This window comes from Lycium barbarum, chromosome 7, assembly GCF_019175385.1.
Source record: "Lycium barbarum isolate Lr01 chromosome 7, ASM1917538v2, whole genome shotgun sequence".
NCBI lineage: Eukaryota > Viridiplantae > Streptophyta > Magnoliopsida > Solanales > Solanaceae > Lycium > Lycium barbarum.
Window position 1 is genome coordinate 133,777,943 of NC_083343.1, and position 27,753 is coordinate 133,805,695.

A 27,753-nucleotide genomic window follows, 5' to 3' on the forward strand; every position below is an offset into this window, starting at 1 on the left:
CATGCATCATCATTTCTCAAATATTTAACAAATCAAAAGATTCAAGAGTTTAGTGCTTAACATTCTTATCTTGTTGGTGAACAAAACATTCTTAATTATCTTCTGGGACAACTATCTAAGCAAAAAGATATAACGATTCATACATTTCAACAGAGATATTCAAGTGGACCTCGAAAAATAATTAGTGATTGTGCTTTTCGTGATTCACGTAGAATATAAAAAGAAAAAGCAAAACGAAAAAAATAGAAAGCAGCCAAAGCAAAAACATGAAACTCGTGTATTGACTCGAGAATATTAATAGTCACCACGGGATGTGGCAGTAAGATCCTTCCAATTAAAAAATTTAGTAAGAAGTGCTTCCCTCTTGGCTTAATCTACTGACACCAACAAAATATTTAGCTTAAACTGATTCTGTAATATTATATTTCAAAATTAAATTTTTTAAGATGCTGTATCTTTCTTTCTAAATCTTCAAGAAATTGCCCATGATCTTTGGGAAGTCCACTATTTAAAATCGCCCTATATCAATAGCTAAGATTTTTAATTAGGAACCAACACAGAGCTTAGTTTTCTTAATTTGTTTTGTATCTTTTTGACAAAACATGGACACAAGGCAATTCTTAATTCTGTTCTTTTTCTGTTTCTGTCAGTTCTCTTTTTCTTCATCCATATCTCATCTATGCTCCAAAGATGAAAGCATTTCTCTTCTAAAATTCAAGAAAATGTCTACCCTCTTAAATCTCTCTTATTATTCTCATATCTGTGATGATGAAGGTCAGAAATCTTATGCAAAAATGAGTTCATGGAACATGAGCAGAGATTGCTGCTTATGGGACGGAGTGATATGCGATGAGATGACTGGCCATGTCATTGATCTTGACCTCAGTTGCAGCCGTCTTGTAGGGATTATTGATTCCAATAGCAGCCTATTCCAACTCTCTCATCTCCAAAAGCTCAACCTCTCTTATAATAACTTCTCCAATTCTCACATCTCGCCTGAATTTGGCAGGTTTATGAGCTTGACACATCTTGATCTTTCTTACTCATATATCTCAGGTCAAATTCCTTCTGAAATATCTCATCTTTCCAAGTTACAGTCTCTCCGTCTCCCCACATTTTTTGGAGGTGGTCCTAAATTGCTGAGACTCGCAGCCCACGATTTTAAATTGCTCCTTCAGAATTTGACCCAATTACGAGAGCTTGATCTTAGTGGTGTGAACATCTCTTCCACCATTCCTCCAAATATCTCTTCTTGTTTAACAACTCTGTGGCTAATAGATACAAGCTTGTATGGGATAATACCTCAGAATATTTTTCACCAGCCCAACCTGGAAAGTCTTCGGTTAGAAGAGAATGATCAACTCAGTGGTTATTTTCCAAAGACCAAATGGAACAGCAGTGCGTCTCTCATAGAGTTAGGTCTTGGTGGCGTAAATTTTTCTGATAACTTGCCTGAGTCTCTTGGCTATCTAACTTCACTACAGTACTTGGCACTTTATTCGTGCAATCTTTGGGGGGAAATTCCTGAATCTCTTTCGAACCTCACTGGCATAAAGCATTTGATCATTTCAAATAACTCCCTGAATGGAACAATACCATCATGGATATTCTCCCAACTTCCATCACTAAGTACTCTAGACTTGGGTAATAACAACTTTTCTGGTCAGCTTGAGGATTTCAAGTACAATGCACTAGTCTGGATTGACTTAAGTGACAATCAGCTGCAAGGCCATCTTCCCAAGTCAATAAAAAACCTTGTAAACCTAACAAGGCTTTATCTCTCTTACAATAATTTTAGTGGTCATGTGGATGTCAGCTTGTTTTCAGACCTTAAGTATCTTACGCGTCTTGATCTTTCATACAATCGTATCTCATTGACTAATGAGAATAAAGTTAAATCTACTTTGCCCGAGTCTCTCAAATACTTACAGTTGGCTGCATGTAAAGTGAAAGAATTAGAATTTTTGAGTTCCGCAAAGCAACTTTTGGTGTTGGATCTTTCATATAATAAGCTTCAAGGAAGAATTCCTGATTGGACATGGTCTAGCTGGAAGTTTTCATTGATAAATCTGAATATATCCCACAATATGTTGACAAGTGTGGATTCAATTCCTCTTCAATCTGTATCTATTATTGATTTGCGGTCCAATTTGCTTCAAGGTTCAATACCTATTCTTCCAGATTCCATAAGAGTCTTCTTCATTTCTAATAATAAACTCAGTGGAGAGATTCCTTTGTCTATTTGCAATTTGACGTCACTGCAAATACTAGATTTGTCCAGCAACAACTTGCGTGGAGAAATTCCACAATGTTTGGGAAAGATCAGTGGCCTCGAGGTTTTTGATATGCACCACAACAAACTCTCTGGGACTCTTCCAACAACCTTTACCATTAGAACTTCACTTCGAAGCCTCAACTTGCACAACAATGAACTCGAGGGGAAAATCCCCCAATGTTTGGCCAATTGCAAAGAGTTGCAAGTTCTGGATTTAGGTGATAATCACCTGAACGACACATTCCCCGTGTGGTTGGGAACTCTGCCCAAATTGCAAGTTTTAAGCTTGCGATCAAATAAACTACATGGTTCTATCTGCACTTCAAGGATTAAAGACATGTTTCCTGAACTTCGAATCATAGATCTCTCTTACAATGCCTTCTCGGGAAACTTACCTACAAGTATGTTTCAACGTTTGAAAGCTATGAGGATAATTAATCAAACAATGAAGGCACCAACATATCTTGGAGACAGTTATTACCATGATTCGATTACAGTAGCAACCAAGGGACTAAAGCTTAAACTTGTTAGAATTTTGTCTGTTTACACCACTATTGATCTTTCAAGTAACAAATTTGAAGGACGTATTCCAAGTATTGTGGGAGAACTTATTGCGCTTCGGGTGCTTAATTTATCTCATAATAGATTGCAAGGTCCTATACCTTCATCACTTGGAAGTTTATCTGTAGTCGAATCATTCGACCTTTCGTTTAACCAGCTTTCAGGAGAGATACCACATCAACTTGCTTCTCTTACATTTCTTGAATTCTTAAATCTCTCCCACAATCATCTCCAAGGATGCATCCCTCAAGGACCTCAATTCGCTACATTTGAGAACAATTCCTATGAAGGTAATAATGGATTACGTGGATTTCCAGTTTCGAAAGGTTGTGGCAATGATTGGGTACCAGAGACAAATAATACCGGATCTGCACTGGATGATCAAGAAAGCAATTCTGAATTTCTGAAAGATTTTTGGAAAGCTGCTCTTATGGGCTATGGAAGTGGACTGTGTATTGGATTATCAATAGTATATTTCATGATTTCAACTGGAAATCTGAAATGGCTTGAGAGAATCATTGAAGAACTGGAACACAAAATTATTATGCGAAGGAGGAAGAAGCAGCGAGGCCAAAGGAATTACAGAAGAAATGATCGCTTCTAGACAAGTTAACTATCCAGAAAGATTTGATTTCAGAACTTCAGGTATTCTAAGTTAATACCTACTCTGATCTTTTAGTTTATTGTAAGTATTTAATATTTATACTTTTGTTATAACAACTAATCGATGACCTACATTGAGCGGTGGATGAATCTGATATTTTTTAGATATTTTGGCTGTTCGTCTGCCCATCTCCCTCCTTTTGCCTAGATAAGTACTTTCCAAAAGACTTGCAACATGATTTTCCATATAAGTAGTACAGAGACTTAGTTTTTATCAAAAAAGAAACAGAAGTAGTAGTACGCACAAATAAAGTTCTCCATTTCCTTAAAAAAAAAAAAAAAAAAAAAAAAAAGTTCCAACAATTTCAACAAGTGGAAGATTTTGAAAAGGGTTAGCCTTTAATTGATGTTCTAAGGTAGCAACAATTTAATTATATATAACATGCGAAGGAGGAGGAATCAATTGAATAAAGATTTCAAATCTTTACGACAATTAGTTGGAAGCTGCCATTACAGGGTGTAAGTACCGATGATCTCATATTTTGTAATTGGATGCTTTAAAATCATATAGTTTGATTTGGTCTCAATTAAGAGAGTTTCTAAAGAAAGTATGTAATTTTAAGAGCTGAAGAATTTGAAAGACGTTGAGCTGATTACTGGAGTTTTTTTCCCTTCCCCTTTGTTCACAAGTGCTCCTTACAGAATTTTATGTACGGCTCTAATAAGTTGTCCTGATCGGTTGTTCTACTTACAGTTTTTCTAGCTTTAATATATATATCAAAATGTTTGATTATTGAAATTGGTAGATAAGATGATGCAAAGTTAACGGCAATGCAAATGTCTAAATGACTGCACCTCGACAGTATGTTGTCGGCAAGGTGAATACAAACAGTCCCAGTGAATATTTCCATAAAAACGTAGAAGCATTTTCAAAAAAATATAAAGAGATGCAAGTGTGCAAAGTCGGGCTAAGACTTGTTGAAATTTAATTTATCAAAAGATTCGAATATGAGAAATCTGTAAACTCAGGCAGGTCTATATAAAGGTCCCATGAAGTGTGGGGATTCTAACCTGCTCTGAAGTTTAAAAGTTATTCAAAAAGAAGAAAAATGGTTAAATGTCTTTCCGGTAGAATCCCCACATAGAACTGCAAAAAGATTTTCATCAACATCTAGATTCTAAAGGTAATTGATTAAATGATGCGTGTAAATTTGATAGTGAGAGTTATTTATGTAGAGGATTAATTCGGCATTTTGAAATATTCTTATATTTGTGATCTGAGAAAGAAGAATGATTACTCCAATATTCCAATAACTTTGTCTGTGAATGTGGAAAAGCCTTTCTAACTGTGACAAGTGCCTGATTGCATTAGTTATAGACTTTGTATATGAATGCAGCAAGATTAACTATGAGCTATTTATATCAACAACAAATCAAATGCCTTACAAAGTATATTTCTTTCCAATGATTATCGTAAGAGTTTGACTCACTATCTTATTTTCAAAATTTCAGATGTCAAGGATAAGAAGACGTTGGCGTAACGGATTGGGTTATTCCTACGTTCACATTTATGCTTTATTTTGATATGTCTCTTTCCTGCGTTTGCATTTGTTTTTCTCCTTTGTCACTTGGAAAAAATTGTATTAATCTACCTAAGCTATATTAGCTTGATATATATATATATATTTCAAGTTCATATTCTCAACTTTGAATGTCTCATTACATAATCCTAAAAGGAAGACAATAGCTCAAGCTATTTAATTCATCATTTCGAACCATATTTGTTTCGCAAACAGAAATAAGTTTATAACTCATTAAGTAATTGATCTGTTACATAGAACAGAACATATTACGAATCAAAACCTGAATTCTCTTCATTATCCCGTCTTCACAGGAGCTAGATGTGAAGAACCTAAGAGGGACTCCCATACAAGAGAAAGAAAACGGTGTCGACAAAAGAAATCACATCAAAAAAAAAAAAAAAAAAACGATTTATCTCTGCAAATTCCCTCTCTTTTAATTATATCAAAAGATTTGAGTATGAGAATACCTCTGGCAGGTATAAAGTTCCCAAAAAAATAAAAACACCCTTCAACAAGGGAAATAAGTGTGGGGGCTTAACCCGCTCTAAAGTTTCAAATTAAAAAAAAAAAAAAAAAAAGGGAAAATGGCTAAAATTACCCTCGAACTTTGAAAAATAGTTCATTCATATCATTCGTTATATTTTAGGGTCAATTATACCCTTATGTCTAACGGCTTCCACGTGGCATCATCCCAGTCCTTCAAAATTATTTTACCCACTAAAATAACTCAACCCGATTCGAATTATTTTTTTTCCAGCAAAACTAATACGGATAATTTTTCCAGCAAAAAAAAAAATCGCATTAATTTGGCTGGAAAAAAAAATTGGGACAGGTTGAGTTATTTTAGTGGATAAAAAATTATTTGAGGGTAAAACAATTTTGAAGGGTTGAGATGATGTCATGTGACAGCCATTAGACATAAAGGTATAATTGACTCCATAGTATAACAGTAAGGGTATAATTGACCCTAAAGTATAACAAAGGGTATGAATAAACTATTTCCCAAAGTTCAGAGATAATTTTGGCCCTTTTCCGTAAAAAAAAAAGAGGAAAAACGCAAACAGTCTTTCCAAAAGAATCCTCACATTCACTGCAAAAAGATTTTCATCAACATCTAATCCTAAAGGATGCTACATATGGTCTGAATTTAGGCACCACCAGAGCCATATTTCTTTCGATCATCTGAAACTTATCATATCCAGCCAACAGACCAGCACCAGCAATGGCACGAAGGATGTTAAGAATTAGGACCCTCGTTCTTAAGAATCTGGGAGAATGCGTCTAGTGAGATCTTGTACTTGACAGCTTCACCGGAGATCATCATCATCATCCTTCTTCGGACAGTTTCAATCAGCCACCCAAGAGCAGAGCTAGCAAAGAAACTATCCCGCAAACATCCAAATACAAACGGTCTCAGTAACTCCAGAGATAACAGCTAATTTTATAGCATTATATGTGGTTGAGCATAAGCAGATGTATTTGATCTTATAATATAAATCTTTATCTTCTCAATATGATTATATGAGCTATGAAAGTTGGCGTAAGTGATTTTCTTTTATTTTTCTTACTTTATTGAGGGATTAGATTTGGTCTTGAACAAGAAAAAATAAAATAAATTATTTTCGTAGACGAACAGATCCGGCCGATAATTTTATAATTCACACGAACAAGACCTGTGCATTGAGTTGAGGATGAATATTCCAAATATGATGTCTATTCAGGTCTCACAGAAGACAATTTAGATCTTTAGACAAATTTATATATCTATATAATTGCAGAACATAGGCCTAGTGAGATGGCGCTCTCTAAAGCCAGCATTTTCTTTTTCTCTAATTTTTAAATTTAGTTAATAATAATGAAAAGGTGTCTCGCCTTACAACTTTGACCGTAAACAAATTTGACACAACTTTTAGTAGCATTAACTATTTTTTTAAAAAGCAATCTGACTGTTATTGCTGTCAGAATTGGTCCTGGTCTAAGCTTTTGTCTCCGAAGTAAGTTCTTATTCAATCTTCTTCTTTAGCAGTCTTTCTTTCCTTTCTTCTCTTAGATTTCTATTTTTCCCCCTATTTTGGGTCACATGAGTGTTCGTTTGGCAAGTCTATGAAGGCTCTGGGTAAATATTTCTCTTTCAATTTCTTTTGTTTAAATTCTTCTATTTTTAGTTTCCATAATCTACCATATAGAAGACCATTTTATATAGTTCCATAATTCTATGTTACAGACAATAAAATGTACTTGTACCTATTGTCATGTACTATATGACAGTCCCCCCAATACAAAAACAAGATCCGAAAGGAGAAGCTCGAGTAAAACTGTGCAATGCGGAGTTGATTTCCAGAAAGAAGAAAACAAGGGGAAAAAAAGGAGAAACAAAGGTTTTCATTACTAGATCTTACCAATGAGTTAAAATATATCCAACTAGAACATTATTGCTAACAAAATCGATGACTAATTATCATATTTAAGGACTAAATTACTTGTATCCAAAGCTCAAAAGCGAGAAGGGAAGAAAGAAATGTTTAAACTAGCATGACCGCGAGAAAAAAGGTAAGGATTTAAGCCAAGTGAAGTGTATTAAGGATGATTCTCAACAAGTTTTGACAGGAGATAATGAGATCAAGGACAAAATAAAGAGATTACTTTGATTAATTATCCAACTCGAACCAGGAGAATAATTTTCACTCTACTAATAAACATTACTGGTGTTTATATCAAATCATATTAATAACTTACCATGATTGTAATTTAATGAAATGAAAATACATTACTTAACCATAATCAAGTAAGAGTAATGGAACTTGAAATTAGAATTAGACAAAAAAGAAAGTTACAAATATTGACATCGGAATAATTGTGTTTTGATTTTCTTTCCGAAGTAGTTTTACATTATATATTTGGTTTCACTTTTCGTATTATGATTTGTTATTTAGCTCGACTAAGTTTATGAAAAGATTGAATTTGTCAGTTCAGATGTTGACCGCGCGAAGCGCGGGTACATTAACTAGTTAATACGACAAAAGAAGACCAATCACTAGACCCTTTTGAAAGTTATAATGTTTTCCTACTTATTTGGCTTCTTATGCTTACACCAATTATTAGGCCGGCCAATAACATATATATATATATATATATATATATATATATATAATAACAATTCCACAAAAAAAAATGCTTGCTCTTCTGATTTTAAAAATCCATATCTTTGTTTATTGATGAAGACGAAGTACCCGTTGTTCGAAAAAGACCAACACTGCAAAATTATTTTACAGAAGAAGTCATGATACTCTATCATATAAATATGACTTAGCACGGTCTAATTTGAGAACAATATATCCCTATTCATTTCGCTTCTTCTGCTTGACTAGACAAATTATTGGCTAATAGGATAATTTTGAAAAAAAAATAAGACTGCCTTTCACAGCATTCATCTGATTGAGACTTATAACATTAGGCAAGATGTGGACAATCTAGTAGAGACAAGAGGGTATATGACAATAGCAATTATATGCCATTGACAAGGAAGACTTAAAGAAAAATCTACAATATAAAAGTGTATACTGAACAAGTTCATCAAGACCCAAATTAATCAGCTCAAAATCGTTTAGCAATATATGATGATGGTTCACAAAATAATATTTTATTTATTTCAGTTTTTCACTCTCTTATACCTCTTTTCAGTTACTTTTGCTTTCACTGAGAAAGCAACTGCTCTCCTAAAATGGAAAACAACTTTCAATAACCAGAATAATTTCTTATTGGCTTCATGGAGACGAAGTTCTAATGCATGCAAGGACTGGTATGGAGTTATATGCTTTAATGGTAGGATAAACATGTTGAATATTACAAATGCTAGTGTCGTTGGTACACTCTACGCTTTTCCATTTTCGTCTCTCCCTTTTCTTGAGTATGTTGACCTTAGCAGGAACAATATCTCTGGCACCATCCCAACTAAAATTGGTAATCTCACTAATCTTGTCTATCTAGACTTGTGTATCAATCAAATTTCAGGAACAATCCCACCACAAATCGGCTCACTATCCAAGCTTCAGACCCTCTACCTATTTGACAACAATTTAAATGGTACCATTCCAGGAGAAATAGGGTACCTAAGGTCTCTTACTTATCTACATTTAGCAATTAACTCTTTTATTGGTTCCATTCCTACTTCGTTGGGGAACTTGACCAACTTGTCTTTTTTGCATCTTTTTGACAATCAGCTTTCTGGCTCTATTCCTCCAGAAATAGGGTGCCTAAGGTCTCTTACTGATCTGTATTTAGGAAGTAACTCTTTTAATGGTTATATTCCTACTTCGTTGGGGAATTTGACCAACTTGTCTTTTTTGTCACTTTTTTATAATCACCTTTCTGGCTTCATTCCTGAAGAAATAGGTTACCTAAGGTCTCTTACTCATCTGGATTTAGGAAGTAACTCTTTTAATGGTTCTATTCCTACTTCGTTGGGGAACTTGACCAACTTGTCTTTTTTGCATCTTTTTGACAATCAGCTTTCTGGCTCTATTCCTCCAGAAATAGGGTGCCTAAGGTCTCTTACTTATCTGGATTTAGGAAGTAACTCTTTTAATGGTTCTATTCCTACTTCATTGGGGAATTCGAACAACTTGTCTTTTTTGTCACTTTTTTATAATCACCTTTCTGGCTTCATTCCTGAAGAAATAGGGTACCTAAGGTCTCTTACTTATCTGGGTTTAGCAAGTAACTCTTTTAATGGTTCTATTCCTGCTTCATTGGGGGAACTCAACAACTTGTCTTATTTGTTTCTTTATGACAATTACCTTTCGGGTTCAATTCCCAAAGAAATAGGTAACCTAAGGTCACTTACTACGCTATCTTTGCGTACTAACTCTCTTAATGGTTCTATTCCTGCTTCATTGGGAAATTTGAACAACTTGTCCGTTTTGCATCTTTCTGGTAATCAACTTTCTGGCTCCATTCCTGAAAAAATAGGTTACCTAAGGTCTCTTACTAATATAACTTTGGGCAATAACTCTCTCATTGGATCAATTCCTGCTTCTTTTGGCAATTTGAGAAATTTACAAGCTCTGTTGCTCGATGCTAACAATCTCACTGGGGAAATTCCTTCATCTATTTGCAATTTGACATCACTGGAAGTCTTGTATGTGACAAGAAACAACTTGAGGGGATCAATTCCTAAATGTTTGGGTAATATCAGTGGCCTCAAGTATTTCGTGATGTCACATAATAATCTCAGTGGAGAGATTCCTTTGTCTATTTGTAGTTTGACATCTCTACAAATTCTAGATTTGGGGAGAAACAATCTTAAGGGAGAAATTCCGCAATGTTTAGGCAACATGAGTGATCGTCTTGAGGTTTTGGATATGCAACACAACAGTCTTTCTGGGAATCTTCCAAAAACTTTTAGCATTGGAAGTTCACTAAGAAGCATCAACTTGAGTGGTAATGAACTAGAGAGGGAAATTCCCCCATCTTTGGCCAATTGCAAAGAGTTGCAAGTTCTTAATTTAGGAGATAATCGCCTCGTCGACACATTCCCGATGTGGTTGGAAACTCTTCCAAAGCTGCAAGTTTTAAGCTTGAGATCGAATGAATTTCATGGACCTATTAGAATTTCAAGGAACGAAAACATGTTTCCTGATCTTCGAATCATCGATCTCTCTTACAATGCTTTCTCGGGAAACTTACCGAAGAGTATGTTTCAACATTTGAAAGCCATGAGGACAATTGATCAAGAAATGAAGTCACCAAGATATCTTGGAGACAGTTATTACCATGATTCGATTACAGTAGCAACCAAGGGACTAGAGCTTAACCTTGTTAGAATTTTGGCTGTTTACACCACTATTGATCTTTCAAGTAACGGATTTGAAGGACGTATTCCAAGTATTGTGGGAGAACTTATTGCGCTTCGGGTGCTTAATTTATCTCATAATAGATTGCAAGGTCCTGTACCTTCATCAATTGGAAGTTTATCTGTAGTCGAATCATTCGACCTTTCGTTTAACCAGCTTTCAGGAGAGATACCACAACAACTTGCTTCTCTTACATTTCTTGAATTCTTAAATCTCTCCCACAATCATCTCCAAGGATGCATCCCTCAAGGACCTCAATTCGCTACATTTGAGAGCAATTCATATGAAAGCAATGATGGATTACATGGATTCCCTGTTTCAAAAGGTTGTGGTAATGATAGGGTTGCGGAGACAAATTATACCACATCTGTGTAGACGATCAAGAAAGCCATTCTGAATTTTGGAGTGATTTTTCGAAAGCTGCTTTTATGGGATATGGAAGTGGACTATGTATTGGATTATCCATAATATATTTCATGATTTCAACTGGAAATATGAGATGGCTTGCGAGAATCATTGAAGAGATGGAGCACAAAATTATTATGCGAAGGAGAAAGAAGAAGCTAAGTTAAAGGAATTGCTTCTAAACAAGTGATAAGTTTCGATTTCAGAACTTCAGGTATCAATTAAGCTCTACGCTGATCTTTAAGTTATTTGTAACTATTCATATCTTAGCTTTTATACTTTTGTTATAACAACAACAAATTGATGCTCTAAACTTCGCATATTTTTATTTCCAATAATTTCAATATGCAGAAGATTTTGAAAAGGATTAGCCTCAGTTGATGTTTTAAGCTAGTAAAATTTTAAATCTATACCCATGTTTGAATCTGTAATTGCAGGGACTAAGTTTCGATGTTTCTAAAAAATTTAACATGTATTTCAAGTGGAAACCAACGTATAATTTAATTTTAGCATGGTCCAACTTCAACTCTCTTTATTGGAAAATAATTATAAGTGTTTGACTCACTATCTTATTTTTAAAAAATTTCAGATGTCAAGGTTAAGAAGACATTGGCGTAACGGATTATGATATTCCTATGTTCATTTTTAAGCTTTATTTTATGAATTGTCTCGCATCTGCGTTTACATTTATTTTTATTTTTTATTTTTCTTGACTTGACGAGGTTTGTATTAATCTATATGAGCTTTATTACTTAGCTTGATGTTCGCTTTTTCAAGTTCATAATTTCAACGTGAAATGTCTCGTTACATAACTCCAAAAGGAAGATAACTTTTACAATCTTGGAATGAATCAAAGCGAACTGCGAAGGAATACGAAAAGCTATTATTTATTGGAAAAACATTGACAAACTAAGAGCTAAACTAAGGCCATTGCTATTTCATTTTCTTCAAAGATGAATAAAATGAAAAGATATTATTTAGAGAACTAGATGTACCCAAGAAGCTAAAATGCATTGTTTTTGCACTCAAAACTAAACAATTTGGGTAAAGCATCTGTTTTGCACTCTAAGGTAGCTTGCAGGGGCAGACGCACATTATAACAAGGGTTGTCATCGGACACCCCTTGATAGGGAATTTTACGTTGTATACATGTATATGGAATATGTTAAAACAGACCATGATAAGTAATTTAGAATGACACTGCTTGACAGATAAAAACTTCTTGGCTTGATGGCAAAGAGCGACCACTACATTCTATATGTCATGAGTTCGAATTCGTTATACTAACTTTGACATATGTCATTTAATATATTTAACAGGTTCAAGCAAAAACTCGAAATCAAGCATCTCTTATGCAATTTATATCTCTAGGAAAGTTGTAGTAATTTAAGTGAGTTATGTTTCTTTAATATGATTTGAATTATTTTTTCGTTAGTTAACAATTTTTTCACCGTTAGTTAACAATTTTTTCACTTATTTAAACGTCGACACCGCCTACGAAAAATTCTACGTACGCCACTGATAGCTTGGGAACTTTTTCTTCTCTTCTGATAACCGAAAAATCCCCGAGGGTCATGTGGTGCACGATTCAAAACTCACTAGATAATGGGACTGCCTCTGAACCATTATCGACGTAAATACCATTGTTTTATCTGCGGCAGGATTCATATCTGTAATGCGCGTCTAATCCACACTTCATGCACTGCACTCTTACCACTAGACTAAAGCCTTGGGGCAAATATGGCGTATGTTATTGAACATATTTAGATCACGGTGGGTGCTGTCAAGTAATCCTAGAGAAGCCTTGTGGTGAGCTTAGAAAGTGGAGAAAGGGAAGAAAAAGATATCGCAATTGTAGTTCATTTTTAGATCTTGGACCCTTTTGAATGGAAAGTAATGCAACATGCTTTGAGGAGACCTCAACGACAGTCCATTGAAATCTAAGATGCCTTTCAAATATTTTTTTGGGGTGTAACATTGGGATTTAAAACGAATCTGGTACCTGAACTTTCACCTTGTTGGTGAGAGTTCGAACCCCCACATTGTAATCCCCTTCCCCTAACCCCTATGTAATAAAAAAAATAAAAAATAAAAAGAGAGATATGAGGTTACATATTCTACGCGGTTAACACATACGTAATAGGTGTTTAAGAATAGAGACGTATTTATTGTCCAGAATATGTGCACATGAACTCATGATCTCCGCAAAACTAGATATTTTATATACATATTTTCTAGACTTGACCTAATATAATTTCTTGGTCCCCATACTCCCAAAAGGTTGAATGGTACACTTTGTTTAAAGTTGAATTATTTATCTAGAGGAACATGGATCAATTCTCACTTAATACTTTTTTTTTCTTCCTTTCTTTAGTGGTATACTCATATTCTAGAAATTCTAGATTCGTCTCAGTTTTAAAACACGCATAAAATCTTTTTCAAAATTTGAGCCGGAAGTGTCTAATAGGTTCACTTTATCATGTGTTTAGATATTCAATTGATACATGCCGTAGTTCGAGTGTCTAAATGAAATTTACGGACAAGTTTAAGGGTAACTGTACCTCTTTATTAATTTGGACATGCAAGTAGCTAGTTGGTTGTTATATATATTTTGCAGCTTTGTACATATCATTTGTATCAACTCATTTTCTTTTTTTAAATTTTAATGTTTTGTGAATTGTTTATGTTTAAATAGTTTTGTGACTCAAAGTTTAGTAGCGACCATCTGTAAAATTAACCCCTAAATTTTGTAATGACGGTAAATCAGAAACTAACACAGCATAACTCTATTTTAAGAAGGAAAAAAAAAAACCTAAAAAGACGTTAAACACCAACAAGTCTCTTGTTGGTTAGTTATCCATTTCGTCTAATCAAAACCAGCATACAAGTACTGATTTACACTTAAGTTTAGCTATTTGTATCAGATTCATCCTATACAATGCTTTTTAATGCACTTTTTGCAGCCACACTTTGTGCCTGACTGAGGCATTGTAGCAGCAGTTGTTATACTCCGTCCTACGGAGGGGCATAACAAAAAAATGGTAGTACATCCCGTCCTAGCAATTCCGAATATCACCTATGCTGTGAAATAGGCCATATGGCTAGCATAAAAAGTGAGCTACTCGAGACTCAATGCACAAAGCCGGAACCTTTCAAAGGTAGGTCCTTTCGAAGCATAAGGTAAAATGCTCCTTCGAATGAGTGACATTCAACATGTTTATGTGCCACGTCAGTTCCACATCAACATTTGCGTTTACTTGTTCAACTTTATACAAATTGAAGTGCCTACTTGTGCACACCAAAAGTTGGAGGGCATACTTGCCAGTTGAAGCCGGGTTTGAGAGCCTATTTATGTATTATGCCTTCTTTATATCAAGTATTCCGGTAATGTAAACATCATCTACTATGCAGGAGTGCGCTTTCATGATAAAACAGAACACAGAATAGATTCTACAACAGAGAGCAGAACTAGCTTACAGACATTTAAAAAGCAGTACAAAATCAAACTCAACTTGCCAATGTTCAGCTAAAGAACAATCTTGAATTCCTTGCAATGTACTCCCTCAATCCAAAATTAAGTGTCACTTTAGCGGAAAAAGTTGTCCCAAAATAATTGCCGCTTTAGGAATTCAAGACAAAAAATAGTAGTTGTTTCCAACTATACCCTTATATTAAAGAACTACTTCTTAATATTGCTCAATTCTCAAGAAACATCCAATAAATAGTGGTAACTTAGTAACCTATACCTTGTATTTATTGTTTTTTGTAATGGGCGTGAAATGAGCTAAAGCCACACTTATTTTGGGATGGAAGGAGTAGTCATTAGAAGAAAAAAAAACAAGAGGTTTAGAATGATAAACTGCAAAATATCTTCACGATAGGACAAGGTAGTTCAAGTCTCTGTCTAGTAAATAGTAATAGCAGCAAGACAATGCAATAACAGTGGCTTTCTAAAGTTACACATACAGATCTCTCTTAGAGAGAGAAGAGGGTAGTGGCGGAGGCACAATTTTCACCAATGGAATTCAACATCTGCTATATATATATATATAGCAGAGGGAGATGGAGTTATGGGGGAGCTACTGCTAGTTCAGAGCTTTAGTTGCTTAAAATAGAACTGTTTGGGAAAGGCTCACTTATTTCACCACCACATGTGAATGCACAAGAGCGCATAGAAGGAAATACATCTAGATCAAGGGACATTCTAGGCAAAGAACAAGTGGTGATATGATGCTTCCAGATATTCGTTAATCTTCTCATTTCTAATCCAAATAAGATCTTCAGAAGTACCCCCCCCCCCCCCCCCCCCGGACCAGGTACGGAGTTTAAAAAAGTAAAGAAGACTTTCGAACCTTGTGATCTTAAACTAAAGATATGCGTAACGTACCAAAATGCCCTTTAATCTTATGGTCTTAAACATGTCATGTGAGATGATAAAATTAAAGAATTGCCAAATTAGGAAAGAGGCATTCTTTATGAAACAGGCTAAAAAGGAAGTATGACAAACAAATTGAAATAGAGGGAGTAATATATATGTACGAGTGTATGTGTGTGCATGTAAGAGAGAGAGAAGATTACGCTAATTATAAAATAGTGTTTAATGACTTAGTCGACATATGAACTGCTGCAGGCCACAAAGATATACATAAAACCAAGACAGAGAAGCCAAGATGATAACTTCAGCAGTACCTCTTGGCTTTGATAAAAGAATCAGGAAACAGTTACCAAATAGGTTCTTCTTGATGCAGAATACTAAGTTTTATGCAAGTATGCGGTATGCCACTGCAAGACTAATATCACTAAATGCAAGTTCGTCGAGTTCGTAACTTCTGATGATTAGAAAGCACACAAATTTATATTCCAAATGATTTCTGCTGATAGATGTTTGGACAAACGTCCAGAGTAAAACCAACCACGACTTCCATAACAAAGCTGATGCAGTTAATTTTAGAGAAAAATACTAGGAGAACTTAAAAGAAGTGATTAACAAGTTTACTGCATGTTGAGCTGTAAAATATTTTACAAAAGAAGGGGGCGATGACATACAGGTTCCCAAAAAACAAAAACTTGGAGATTCCAATGTACTACTTAATAGTTAATGATACCTAGCTGCATCGATCTGATCTCTTCCCCGATGTCTATCTAAGCTGAGAGGTGCAGAATTGAAAGAAATATCGGGCTTCGTACTGTGTATTTCATGCTCCTTATGCTTCAGTTGCAATGCCATATGCTCATTCTCCAACATTAATTTCTCGTTCTCCAGCCTTTCTATTTCAAGCTCCCTGTCTTTCTTGCTGCAAAACCTTTGCCACTTAAACTGACGTTTCTCCAACTCAAACGCTTCAGCTTGGATTCCAATCTTTTCCTCTTCTAGTTGTAGCATCCGTTTCTTAATCCACATTTTTTGTTCCCACTTGGATTTTGTCGGGTCTTGAAAAAATTCATTAATTTCAGCCAAAAGATTATCATGCCCACTAATTTGTGAGCAATTTTCTTCAACTCGTCCCGTTCTCTCATCATCGTGGTTATCTTCTTCATCATCCGATTCATCATCATCATCATCACTTTCGTTATGTTCTTCAGCTTCATCTCCGTGGGACCCATACTGCTCTTTTGCACACTGTGCCGCCGCAACAGGTGAAGAAGAGTGAACCGGAAATTCAATATTATTGCAATCAGGTATCTTTTGTCCATTATGGTAAGCACACATCTCTCTATAAAACAAATGTTTAGAGTTAAGTATCTTTTTCACCGTGTCCTTGGCCTTAGCAGAAAGCTGCGGCATGGAATCCATTAGAGACGGATTTTCCACCACAGCACAAGAAGTACCCCTACCGAGAATATCATTCAATTTCTTGTACCTCTTGTTCAAATCGTTGAACTTATCTTCGCACTGCTGAGGCGAGACGTGACAACCGTTACTCATCATTATTCGCGAGACTGTTTTCCATTTACCCTTTTTTTGAATGCACCCGGATTTTCTCTTCAACCCCGCTTCAGGACCCTGACCCTCCAAACTACCGTCATCTCCAACACATGCAACTACTTGTATAAGAAGCCTAACGACATTATCAGTCCATTTCATTCGCTGCCACGGAGAACCTTTTTTACCCTGGGCCCCATCGTTATTATCACCATTTCCATCCTCCGTAAAGCTAGGCTCATCCTCGTCGCTGGTATTGCTATTGGGATTATTACTAACATTACTTGGCCCAACTGCTTTATCCTTCCCAAATGCCATACAACCCTTACCATCCATCAAACCAATCGCTTTATCATGTTCAAGCCCCAACTTTGGATTCAACTTTGGATTCGCTGATGATTGAACGATATTGTGGTTAATCTGATGACCATGAGCTGCATTATTACTATTTGACTGAGGCTGTTGCAACATATTCATCCCCAAAAATCCACCATTATACCCTGATAAAAAACCACCACCCATACCAGAACTATTCATTTTCCAAAATCAATTTGTAACTTCTCAGAACTGAAAAATCCCAACTTCTTACAACCAAAAATCAGCCCTTAAATCCTTTTTCTGTCCTAAAAACACATTCTTGAAACTCGTAAAATACTAAACTTCGAAAAAAACCCAACTTTACAACTAAAAATCAGCCCTTATCCTTTTCTGTCCTAAAAATACATTCTTGAAACTCCCAAAACACTACTAAACAACAACTTGAAGTTCTCAGAACTGAAAAATTCCAACTTCACAACCAAAAATCAGCACTTAAAACCTCTTTTCATCCTAAAAAGACATTCTTGAAAATCCCAACATACTAAACTAAAAAAAATCAACTTTACAACCAGAAATCAGCCTTTAATCCATTTTTAGTCCTAAAAACACATTCTTGAAACTCCCAACTAAACCAAAAAACATTTATCTCCCCCAATTTATACTAATCCAACATAACAACTACTAAATCAACTCAATCTAGCAAACCCCAATCCTAAAACACTATAAAAATTGAATCTTGAAACCATAATATAATACCCATATGAAAAATTGAGCAACAACTTAGCTCAATAACAGTATATATACAAAGAACCAAACTTGGGGCTTAACAAAATCTTGTCAAAATCAAATCTTTAACATACCCACAAAGCTGAAACAGGTAAAAAGTAAATTTCCAAGAAAAGATTAGGAATATATTGAAACTTAGAGAAAATTTACAATTTTACCTCTTTGATCTGACTATGAATTCTTGAGAGGGAAAGAGGAGAGAGAGAGGGTATAAAGGGCAATGGGTTTAATAGTATAAACTTTATATAATAAAGCAAATTGGGGAAGAAAGAAAATTTATCAAGTACTGTTTTTGAGAGCTAAATAAGCAAATTAGCTAATGAAAAGTGGCTTTCCCAATTTTCTAAGTTTTCATTTTTGTTACTTTGTTTTGTTTAGTTATTCTAATCCCCCTTTAGTTTTTGGTAAATGGTAATTATGGACCTTCCAACTTCCTTGTTTTTTTTTTTTTTTTTGTTGTGTAAAAATAACACTCTATGTCTATTTGGAGAAAATATTTACCCGAAATGGCCCGTATTTCTAATATTACCCGAAATGACCATTTTATAATTTATTATACACTTCTATACAAGGTTTATATATTATCTACAGTAAGTGTACAATGTTGTATATCGTGTGTATAAACACTGTTGCAAAAAAAAAAAAATAGCTATGCAGATGTAAATTAAAATATGACTACGTGGGATGTAATATTTTATGTTGGATTGTATATTTTTTAAATTATTCCTTCTTTTATATTCACCAGGTGTTCGGTTCCTACAATAGGGTCTGATTAAATTCAAATCGCACCGTGAAATCCCACATTGGGAGTAAAACGTTCCTTAACAAAGACAACTCCGTACTTAAGAGGACTCGAACAGAGACCGGTGGTTAAGTATTACACTTCACTCCATTAATTTCTTTTTCTTTTCTTCTTTTTTTTTTTTTTTTTTTTTTTTTTTTTTGAGGTTTAGGTCTCACCCTAAAATTTAGCATGTTCTAGTCTCCCATCTTGAGAGGGGGGGGGGGGGGATACAGGGTAATGGGTTTTTAATAGTATAAAGCAAATTGGGGAAGAAAAATATATATTTAGTACTGTTTTTGAGAGCAAATTAGCTAATGAAAAGTTGCTATTCCCAATTTTCTATGTTTTTCATTTTTGTGACTTTGTTTTTTTTTTTTTTTTTGGTTTAATTATTCTAACGCACCTTTAGTTTTTGGTAAATGTTAATTGTGGGACCTTCCTAGTTCCCATTTGCTCTTCATAAAATGGATTATTGTACACTATAAGGGGTCGTTTGGTGCTAAACCAGAATATATGAGAATTATAATTTGGGATTATAATCAGGATTATATCTTGGATAATCAATCCCACTTTTTATCTGGGACAAGTTATACAAAGGTTTTGGTATAAAAATTATACTAATTTTAGCTAATATCTCCGATCAAATAAGGAATAATTTAATCCCAAAATTTATACCGAGATAATCCACCTAATACCATGAACCAAATGACCCCTTATCCTCGATTATTTTTGTGGAGGTTTTAGTCTCACTCTAAAACTTACTCCTATAGTTTATAGTTTAAAGTAAACTCACATGTTTAACTTAAATAAAAGATTGGTGTGTCAAATAATATAGGAGTAGTTTTTTCATGGTAATTTGAAGTATTATTAGTCTTATAATGAAAGAACACTTTATTTTATACCAACACTTGGGAAAAGTTCAACAATTTAGATTCTTAAAAGCAGTATCTTACAATTAAGCCAACATTGTTGTTATTGCATGTTACTTCACTTGAGTTTTACAAAACATAAAGTTATAGCTGACATTTAGATGTCTTATTTTCAAATATTTCTATTTTAAGCATGTACTAATATACTTTGAGTGCATAAATGTTTGAGTTGCCTTCGAAAAAAAAAAAATCTTGAAGATTTCCAAACTCAGGTTGTCAAATTTTTTTAAAAATTGGGACATAGTATTTTTCTCAAAAGCAGCTCAAATATACTTTTGGAAAAAAAATTCAACAAGATTTTTACAAACTCTAAAACAAATATTACCTTTACAAATAAAGTGGAGAAAGCTTTGGAACCTTGGTAACGTGTTTACATAAATAAAAAATTAACAATTTCAGTGGATCCTTTGTATATTGAGTCATTTATTTACTTTTCACATGTGACCTTGCCAACTTTGGTGCATTCATCTTTCAAAAGGTGGCTTCTTCTGATTTGCTAAATATCATAGAAGATCTTGGCAATGAAGTTTAAAGAACATTTGCTAGTTGAAGTAATCATGTTCATTATTGCTGGGAGAATTTGTTTCACTCAGATCACTGTGAGTAGCTTTCTTATAGTCCATTCTGGTGCACATCAGCACATGGCATTCCTTAAGATATCATTACATGTCTAAATATAACAACAGGGTTGCAGTTGACTACATAATCCTCACTTCTTTCATTTAAGCTCATTTTATATCATCATCATATTACATATCTAAATGGTACGTGCAAATCTACATTACATGTAAAAGTCACTTACACATTGTGCTTTTTGCGGTTGTAAATTCTGCTTCTTGATCTCATATATGTAAGGCCTCACTAGCTTCAGTACCTCGTTCCCGCAATCTTTGTTCAATCACTCATATATAACAGCATTTTTTCAGTCAGTCTTCATCCACAGATGGCTAATATACAGTCAAATCTTCTTTCTGGATATTTTTTTAGTTGCTATAGCGAAATGTTATTACAGAGAACATTATATGTAACATAACATGAAAATCGGTTCAAAGAAAACTTAACCGTTATAGTGAAACGTTGTTAGAGAGAGGTACGACTGTAATTCTCTTTGCTTATAGACTTGAGTTTTCCAGGACAGCATAGTGTCTGTAGCTAATCTTGTATGCTGTCAATTGATGCTATTTCTTCAAGCCTTTTGTGAATAAGTTAAAGGTGACACATCTGTATTTACAAAATCCTAACGGTAACGGATCACTTTGCACATTTTCTGGTAATATAATCTCACAGTCCTCAAGCACGAGGTTTCTGTGAAATCAAACAGATAAAAGAGTGTCTTTAACAAGGCTTATATTCACAATTTTTCCTGCAACAGCAAAATTATCGTCAATCGTATTTAAGGATTTAATAAAACTCAAACTCATTATAGAGTAAACATGTAATTGGGAATTTGGAAGATAATCAACTGCAAACACGAATTACATGTAATCGACTATAACGAAGTTGTGATGCTTGGAGTTAGAACTTGTGTAAAGTACCTAAAAGTAAAATTCCCATCTAACAATCTCATAATGCAAATTCAGGAAAACTCAGGCTATTGCGTCTATTACAGCTTACAAAAAGTTCAGTAGGATCCATGAAAAACATCACTTCTCTCATACATTTGACTCATAGCCAGAAGTGTTCATCGAAAACCCACTGCTCACCTTCAAAGGAGGGGTCGGATACAAGCGCTAATGAAACCTAATGTAAAGTTAGATTGCTAAATCATGCTGAAATGCCTCTGGAAGATTCAGCTTCAAGGTACTTGCACATCCGTTCCATTACTTCTCTTCCCTTGGCACTGTTTGCCTGAAACTTGTCCACACACTTCTGCTCTATTTTCTCCGCCATTGAAGCCAGTGCTGACAAGGGCTTAATCCTAATACTCGTTTCCTGCTTGCAGACGGTCCATAAATTTGGATTATCTGGATGAGGGTCATATCTAATTTTCTCCTCCACTTCTATGTACTTCTCGAGACTAATGTTTCGAGTGGAAAGTTGCATGGACCGAGAATGGGCATCAACAACTGTTGATTCTACACAATGGCAGATGTCTTGACCAATGATTTTACGGATGAACCATGGTCCTGGTGCATGGATAGTTATGGCACGAGTAGTATAAAGCTTCCCTGAGCTGGCATCGAGCTTGTGGTTCAATGTGTCAACCTCAAGAATATGTGACAGAGTGCGCTTGTTCTCGGGATCAGCAAACTTACGCCACGATGCTGAAGTGACTCGTTCCCATGGGTGTTTATACGTGTGCTCTTGTGAATATGCTCTGACCATCTTGTGACTTCTGATTTCTAAACCTGAACAATAGAAACAGTAAGCAAACCATTCAACCAAATGTCCATCGGAAGATATTTTTGGGTTCAAAATTTAGCTTGAAACACTATTCTACCAACACATTTGCTTAAAAGGTACCCAAATTTCCCATTTCACAAGCTCAGCATTATATGAATTACAGTCACGCTATAAATCATCTTATAAAGTTTATCTGCCATGTGACTTACTCCCAACGCAACTTTATTGGCACAACATTCTCCAACACTACGGTTTTACGATTTTAGCAAAATATGAACGCTGACATACTCTCTAGAAGATGAGATCTCGTAATCCAACTGTTTAGTATAGAGAGAGAGAGAGAGAGACACACATATCAAACCTTATTGACATGAACTTATTTGCAGCAGATTGAAAGTTTGAAAGGCACAATTCTTTTGGCTGCAAAATCACTTGACCTTTATTCCATGTTATTTAACACTAAACATGCATTAACTTCCGTGGTATTTAATACTATACATGCATTAACTTGCAAAGTATCCAATATATTACAGAGAAATAGAACTCATGGAGTTTCCCATTTACCGACTTGACTATGTATAATACTATATTCTGATCCACTTGCATGCACAATATTCAGCTCCAGTCCCACCCAAAAACCAGAAAAGAAAAGATTTGGCAAAAATAATACAGACATCATAGAGGAGTCCGTCACCAATCCAACTGAACATTGAAACTAGTAATTCTCCTGCAAGTCCATTGGTTAAGTTAAACCCCCTTTCACCTCACTCATTTCCACTCACTCAAACAGCAATGAATATCCAGTGAAGTTCTCAAACCCCCTCTCTCCCTCACTCATTTCCACTCACTCACACAACAATGAATATCCACTTATTTGTCTTTTGAGAAACACAAAAATATCGCCATTAAAAAGGTAATGTGCTTATCGTGCCATTATATAATTTATGGAGGAGCAAAGAATTAGGTACATAAACCCCTTTATCTGTACCATCACTCAAAGCGTTGCAGTAACATTCTATGGTAGAAACATCAAAAGTAACATAATGCTTTGAATGAAATTCAATTACCTTTTCAGGTGAGTATCAAACTTGGTGATCCCATTTTCAGCCTTCTAGCAAGAAATACTTCTCAACAAATGAGAAATTATGTCTTATAACAATCATAAGTACATCTTTGAATGCATATATACTAACTTCGTTTATCCAACTTGATACTTAGTGATTAAAAAGACTCTCTGTGCGTGTGTGCGTCAGAGAGAGAGAGAGAGAGAGAGAGCACCTATAGAAACCAAAAAAGTTCTCAAAAAATATTCATACTCCATATCAAGACACTCAAAGAAACTTAGTAGGTGTTTGAACATAGATTTAGTTGAAACTTAAAATAAGAATTTTTGAGGTTGAAGTTGTGTTTGGACATGCATTTCACTTGAAAAATTTGTGGGGGGGAAAATTCTTTGAGAAATGCATATTCAAAAACTAACCAAAAAACTCATTCCAATGTATAACCAAACAACAACAACAACAACTCCTAAACTTCATTACAACAGCTCAAGCAGCTATTTGATGTAAACATAAGATCAATCCGGCTATGGAGTGACAATTTGATTCCACGAATCTATCTTAGTGGCAAAGACAAACTCCTAAGAAACAATTTAGTTATCTTCACATCTTATAAGCAAAATTAATAACTGGACATCAGCATTCCGGCAAGAATAAAATCAAAGATCAAATTCAACCAAGAAACCAAAGCGTCTTAAAAAATTTCACACCTGTAACAAGACAGTCAAAGAATCGCAAATCCAAGACCATCTTGTTTATAACCAATAAATCCCCGAGAGACTATGTCGCACAGTTTGAAGTTTGGTGGATAATGGGTCCGCCCCTCTAAATTACTTAAATACCAGGCTTTTGTTCGCAGCAAGGTTCGAACTCGTGACGTGCGCCTAATCCACACATCACAAGCTGTTATCTTACCAGGAGATCAAAGCCCTGGGGGCTCCAAGACAATCTTTTTAGTAAAAGTTCTTTACAGAAGCTGGAATAGCTACTTCATCTAAATCATGCTTCCACAAATCTGATAATACCAGCCGCTACGACAAATAATAAGCAAATTCAATTGTGTTGATATCAAAATCTACAATCGAGCAAGAACACAAATCAATGACAAATATTCTGAACTGAAAGGGTCTTCAAAATTTCTCATACCTAAATGAAAACGCTCAATGCAAGCCATTTCATATAAGGAATTTCAAATACACCAGCTCAAGCAGTAACCTTATCTAAATTATGCTTCCACAAATCTTATAATACCAACCACTAAGACAAAATAAGCTAATTCATTGATATCAAAATCTACAATCAAGCAAGAACACAAATCAAATGTCAAAATTTTGAGCTGAAACTCAAAAAGGTTCTCCAAAAATTCTCACATACATATCAGAACACTCAACGAAAACGCAAACACAGGATAACTAATGATACCAGCTGCTAAGACAAATAATAAGTCAATTCAATCATTTGACATCAAATCAACAATCAAGCAAGAGCACAAACCGAATGTCAAAATTCTGAACTGAAACTCAAATGGGTCCTAAAAATTCTTCACAACTGTATCAGAACACTCAACGAAAACACAGACCCAGGATCTATGTTACTCGGACTCTTTAAAAATGGACACGGATGCATGTCGGATCCTCCAAAAGTAGTGCATTTTTGAAGGATCCGACACGGGTGCGGCATCATTTTTGGAGAGTCCGAGCGACATAGCCCAGGATAACTCATGCTGCCAGCCGCGAAGACAAATAATAAGCAAATTCATTTGATATCAAAATCTTCAACAGACAACAAAGCAAGAACACAAATCAAATGTAAAACATTTTGAACTGAAACTCAAAAGGGTCTTCAAAAATCCTCATACCCACATTAAAACACTCAACAAAAACAAACCCAGGCCAATTTATATATATATATATATAAAAAAAATAAAAAAATAAAAATATATATATATATATATATATATATATATATATATACCAAGCAGCTACTTAATCTATATTCTAAACCATGGGTTGGCCAAACAATATCAATGGCAGACCAAACAAATCACAATTACGATAAATCAATCAAACTACCAATCAACTACACCTCAATCCTAAAATATTTGGGATCAGCACTATCAAAATCTATGTTGCTTGGACTCTCCAAAAATGATGCCGCAAACGTGTCAGATCCTTCAAAAATGCACTACTTTTGGAGGATCCGACACGTACCTGTGACCATTTTTGAAGAGTCCGAGCAACATAGATCAAAATGTACAACCGAGCAAGAATACAAATCAAATATCAAACATCATGAACTGAAACTCAAAAGGGTCTTCAAAAATTCTCACCCCCACATTAAAACACTCAACAAAAACACAAACCCAAGCGAAGTTATATAAATAAAAAATTCAAATAAACTAACTCAAGCAGTTATTTTTATAAATCATGGATTGGACAAATTTAATACCAATAGCAGACCAACAAATCACAATAAAATCAATAAGATAAACCAATCAACTAAACCTCAATCCTGAAATATTTGGGATCAACACTATCATTTTTTTAAAAAAATTATTCAACCGAGCAAGAACGCAAATCAAATGTCACAATTTTGGAACTGAAACTCAAAAGGGTCTTCACAAATTCTCACACCAACATCAATACACTCAACAAAAACACAAAAGCAAACTAATTATACATAAAAAAGCAGCTACTTGATCTAAATCATGGATTAGACAAATTTGTTATCACTTGCAGACTAGCAAATCACAATTGCAACAAAATAAATCAAGAAAACCAATTAATTACACCCCAAAATCCTGAAACATTTGGGATCAACACTATCAAATTCTTTTTGTTTTATTTAATTCTAGGTACTAATGATGATAAATCAAACAAGGTGTAACAACCCCAAAGGATGTGGTGCAGCGGATGGGGCTGCTCCTCCCTTAACTAGAGGTCTCGGGTTCAAGCCCTAGGTATGAAAAAATCATCGGTAGAGAGCGCTTCCCCATAAATGGACCCTACGTGGCGCGAATCCAGAAATAGTCGGGCTCCAATGCGGGTAGCGGACACCGGGGAGGACACCGGGGAGGCAAGCAAATGAAGGGAGGTATTACGGGCCGACTATGAGAAAAGCAAAGCATCGTAGACTCGGTCAAGTCGCATATAGAATGTCGACGAATATTTTCCACAACATAAGTGAAGGGGAGAGGGAAAGCGAGGCTTAGCGAGCTTTGTATGGATTGTACATGGATGGGAGTTGGAGTCGGTGGCTCTCCCAAGGTTCCTTCATCTGTGATCTCTGGGAAAGGATCAAGTTGGCCCTCCTCGGGGGCTCGGCCAAGGAGGTCAACCTCTTTCAAATATACAACATGGATTCTGGCAACGTAGTTGGACTCTCATGTCGATCCGAATGAATCATCCTTTCCACGCAGGGGCAGATGTAGTAAAGGCTCAGGGTGTTTAGGCAAAAAACTACAGTGTATATTTAGGGTAAATTTTCTGTGTTCATGTATATATATATATTAACTTTTGAACACCCTGAGCAAATGCAAAAGACTAGCTCAAGTGATTCAGTTATTTTTCCGAACACCCTGATTGAAAATCCTAGATCCACCGTTGTTTCCACGGAGGTAAATCTTTGCCTGCTAGGCAAGAGGATAGCAAGTTCCAAATTCTGTCCCGGTAGGACATGTATTTACACAACAAAAACACAAACCCAAGCCAATTATATAAATTTAAAAAAAAAAACGAATTAATCAACTCAAGCAATTATTTTTATAAATCATGGATTGGACAAATTTAATATCAGTTGCACACCAGAAAATCACAATTACAATAAAATCAATCAAGAAAACCAATTAATTACACCCCAAAATCCTAAAAACAATTGGGATCAACATTATCCATTTTTTTTTGTTTTAATTTTATTTAATTACATTTAATTTTAATACTAATCATGATAAATCAAGAAGGGTGTAAAACAGAATTTAAGGTAATAATCAGAGATTAAAAATCTGACCTTTTTATTGGAGAGGGTAATGGGAAACCGCTGTTGCCCTACAAGTGTAGTGGCTTTCCATTATGTTAAGAGTCTCTTGTGCTATTTATAGAAACCACTTTTGTTGCTGTGGAAGTTGTACATCCATGAGGTACAACTAATGAAGCGGAAATGACAGAAGTGTGAAATTATTCTTTTATTGCTTGCCACGTTGATATGAGCTTTTCCCATGACACCAATTGGTAAAAATTTAAAATATATATATATATATATATATATATATATTGAATTAGAAATTATGTTTAGACATGATTTTTAAAAACGGTTAAAGTCCAAATATGCCCCTAAC

At 35.0% G+C, this 27,753-nt stretch overlaps 3 protein-coding genes and 1 pseudogene across 5 annotated transcripts; 2 read left to right on the forward strand and 2 right to left on the reverse strand.

The window, feature by feature from the left end:
- The first annotated feature begins 342 nt into the window (after positions 1-342).
- LOC132604593 (receptor-like protein Cf-9) lies at positions 343-6,529 on the forward strand. Its single transcript, XM_060318158.1, has 2 exons — positions 343-3,481; positions 4,952-6,529. The coding sequence occupies exon 1, from the start codon at positions 603-605 to the stop codon at positions 3,438-3,440; it is 2,838 nt and encodes a 945-aa protein (XP_060174141.1). The 5' UTR covers positions 343-602; the 3' UTR covers positions 3,441-3,481; positions 4,952-6,529.
- A 2,107-nt stretch (positions 6,530-8,636) lies between these two features.
- On the forward strand, positions 8,637-11,446 carry LOC132601997 (receptor-like protein Cf-9 homolog; annotated as a pseudogene).
- A 4,736-nt stretch (positions 11,447-16,182) lies between these two features.
- Positions 16,183-18,556, reverse strand: LOC132604594 (uncharacterized). The gene has a single exon (XM_060318159.1). The coding sequence runs from the start codon at positions 17,737-17,739 to the stop codon at positions 16,375-16,377; it is 1,365 nt and encodes a 454-aa protein (XP_060174142.1). The 5' UTR covers positions 17,740-18,556; the 3' UTR covers positions 16,183-16,374.
- Positions 18,557-21,585: 3,029 nt separating this feature from the next.
- LOC132604595 (uncharacterized) lies at positions 21,586-27,551 on the reverse strand. Of its 3 annotated transcripts, none has more exons than XM_060318161.1 (2): positions 27,426-27,551; positions 21,586-22,367 (listed from the first exon to the last, which is right to left on the reverse strand). In XM_060318161.1, the coding sequence occupies exon 2, from the start codon at positions 22,342-22,344 to the stop codon at positions 21,784-21,786; it is 561 nt and encodes a 186-aa protein (XP_060174144.1). In that variant the 5' UTR covers positions 22,345-22,367; positions 27,426-27,551; the 3' UTR covers positions 21,586-21,783. The 3 variants fall into 3 exon arrangements, with proteins under 3 accessions (XP_060174144.1, XP_060174143.1, XP_060174145.1); XM_060318160.1 differs by lacking the exon at positions 27,426-27,551 and adding an exon at positions 24,131-25,290; XM_060318162.1 differs by lacking the exon at positions 27,426-27,551 and adding an exon at positions 23,430-24,113.
- Between the last annotated feature and the right edge of the window lie 202 nt (positions 27,552-27,753).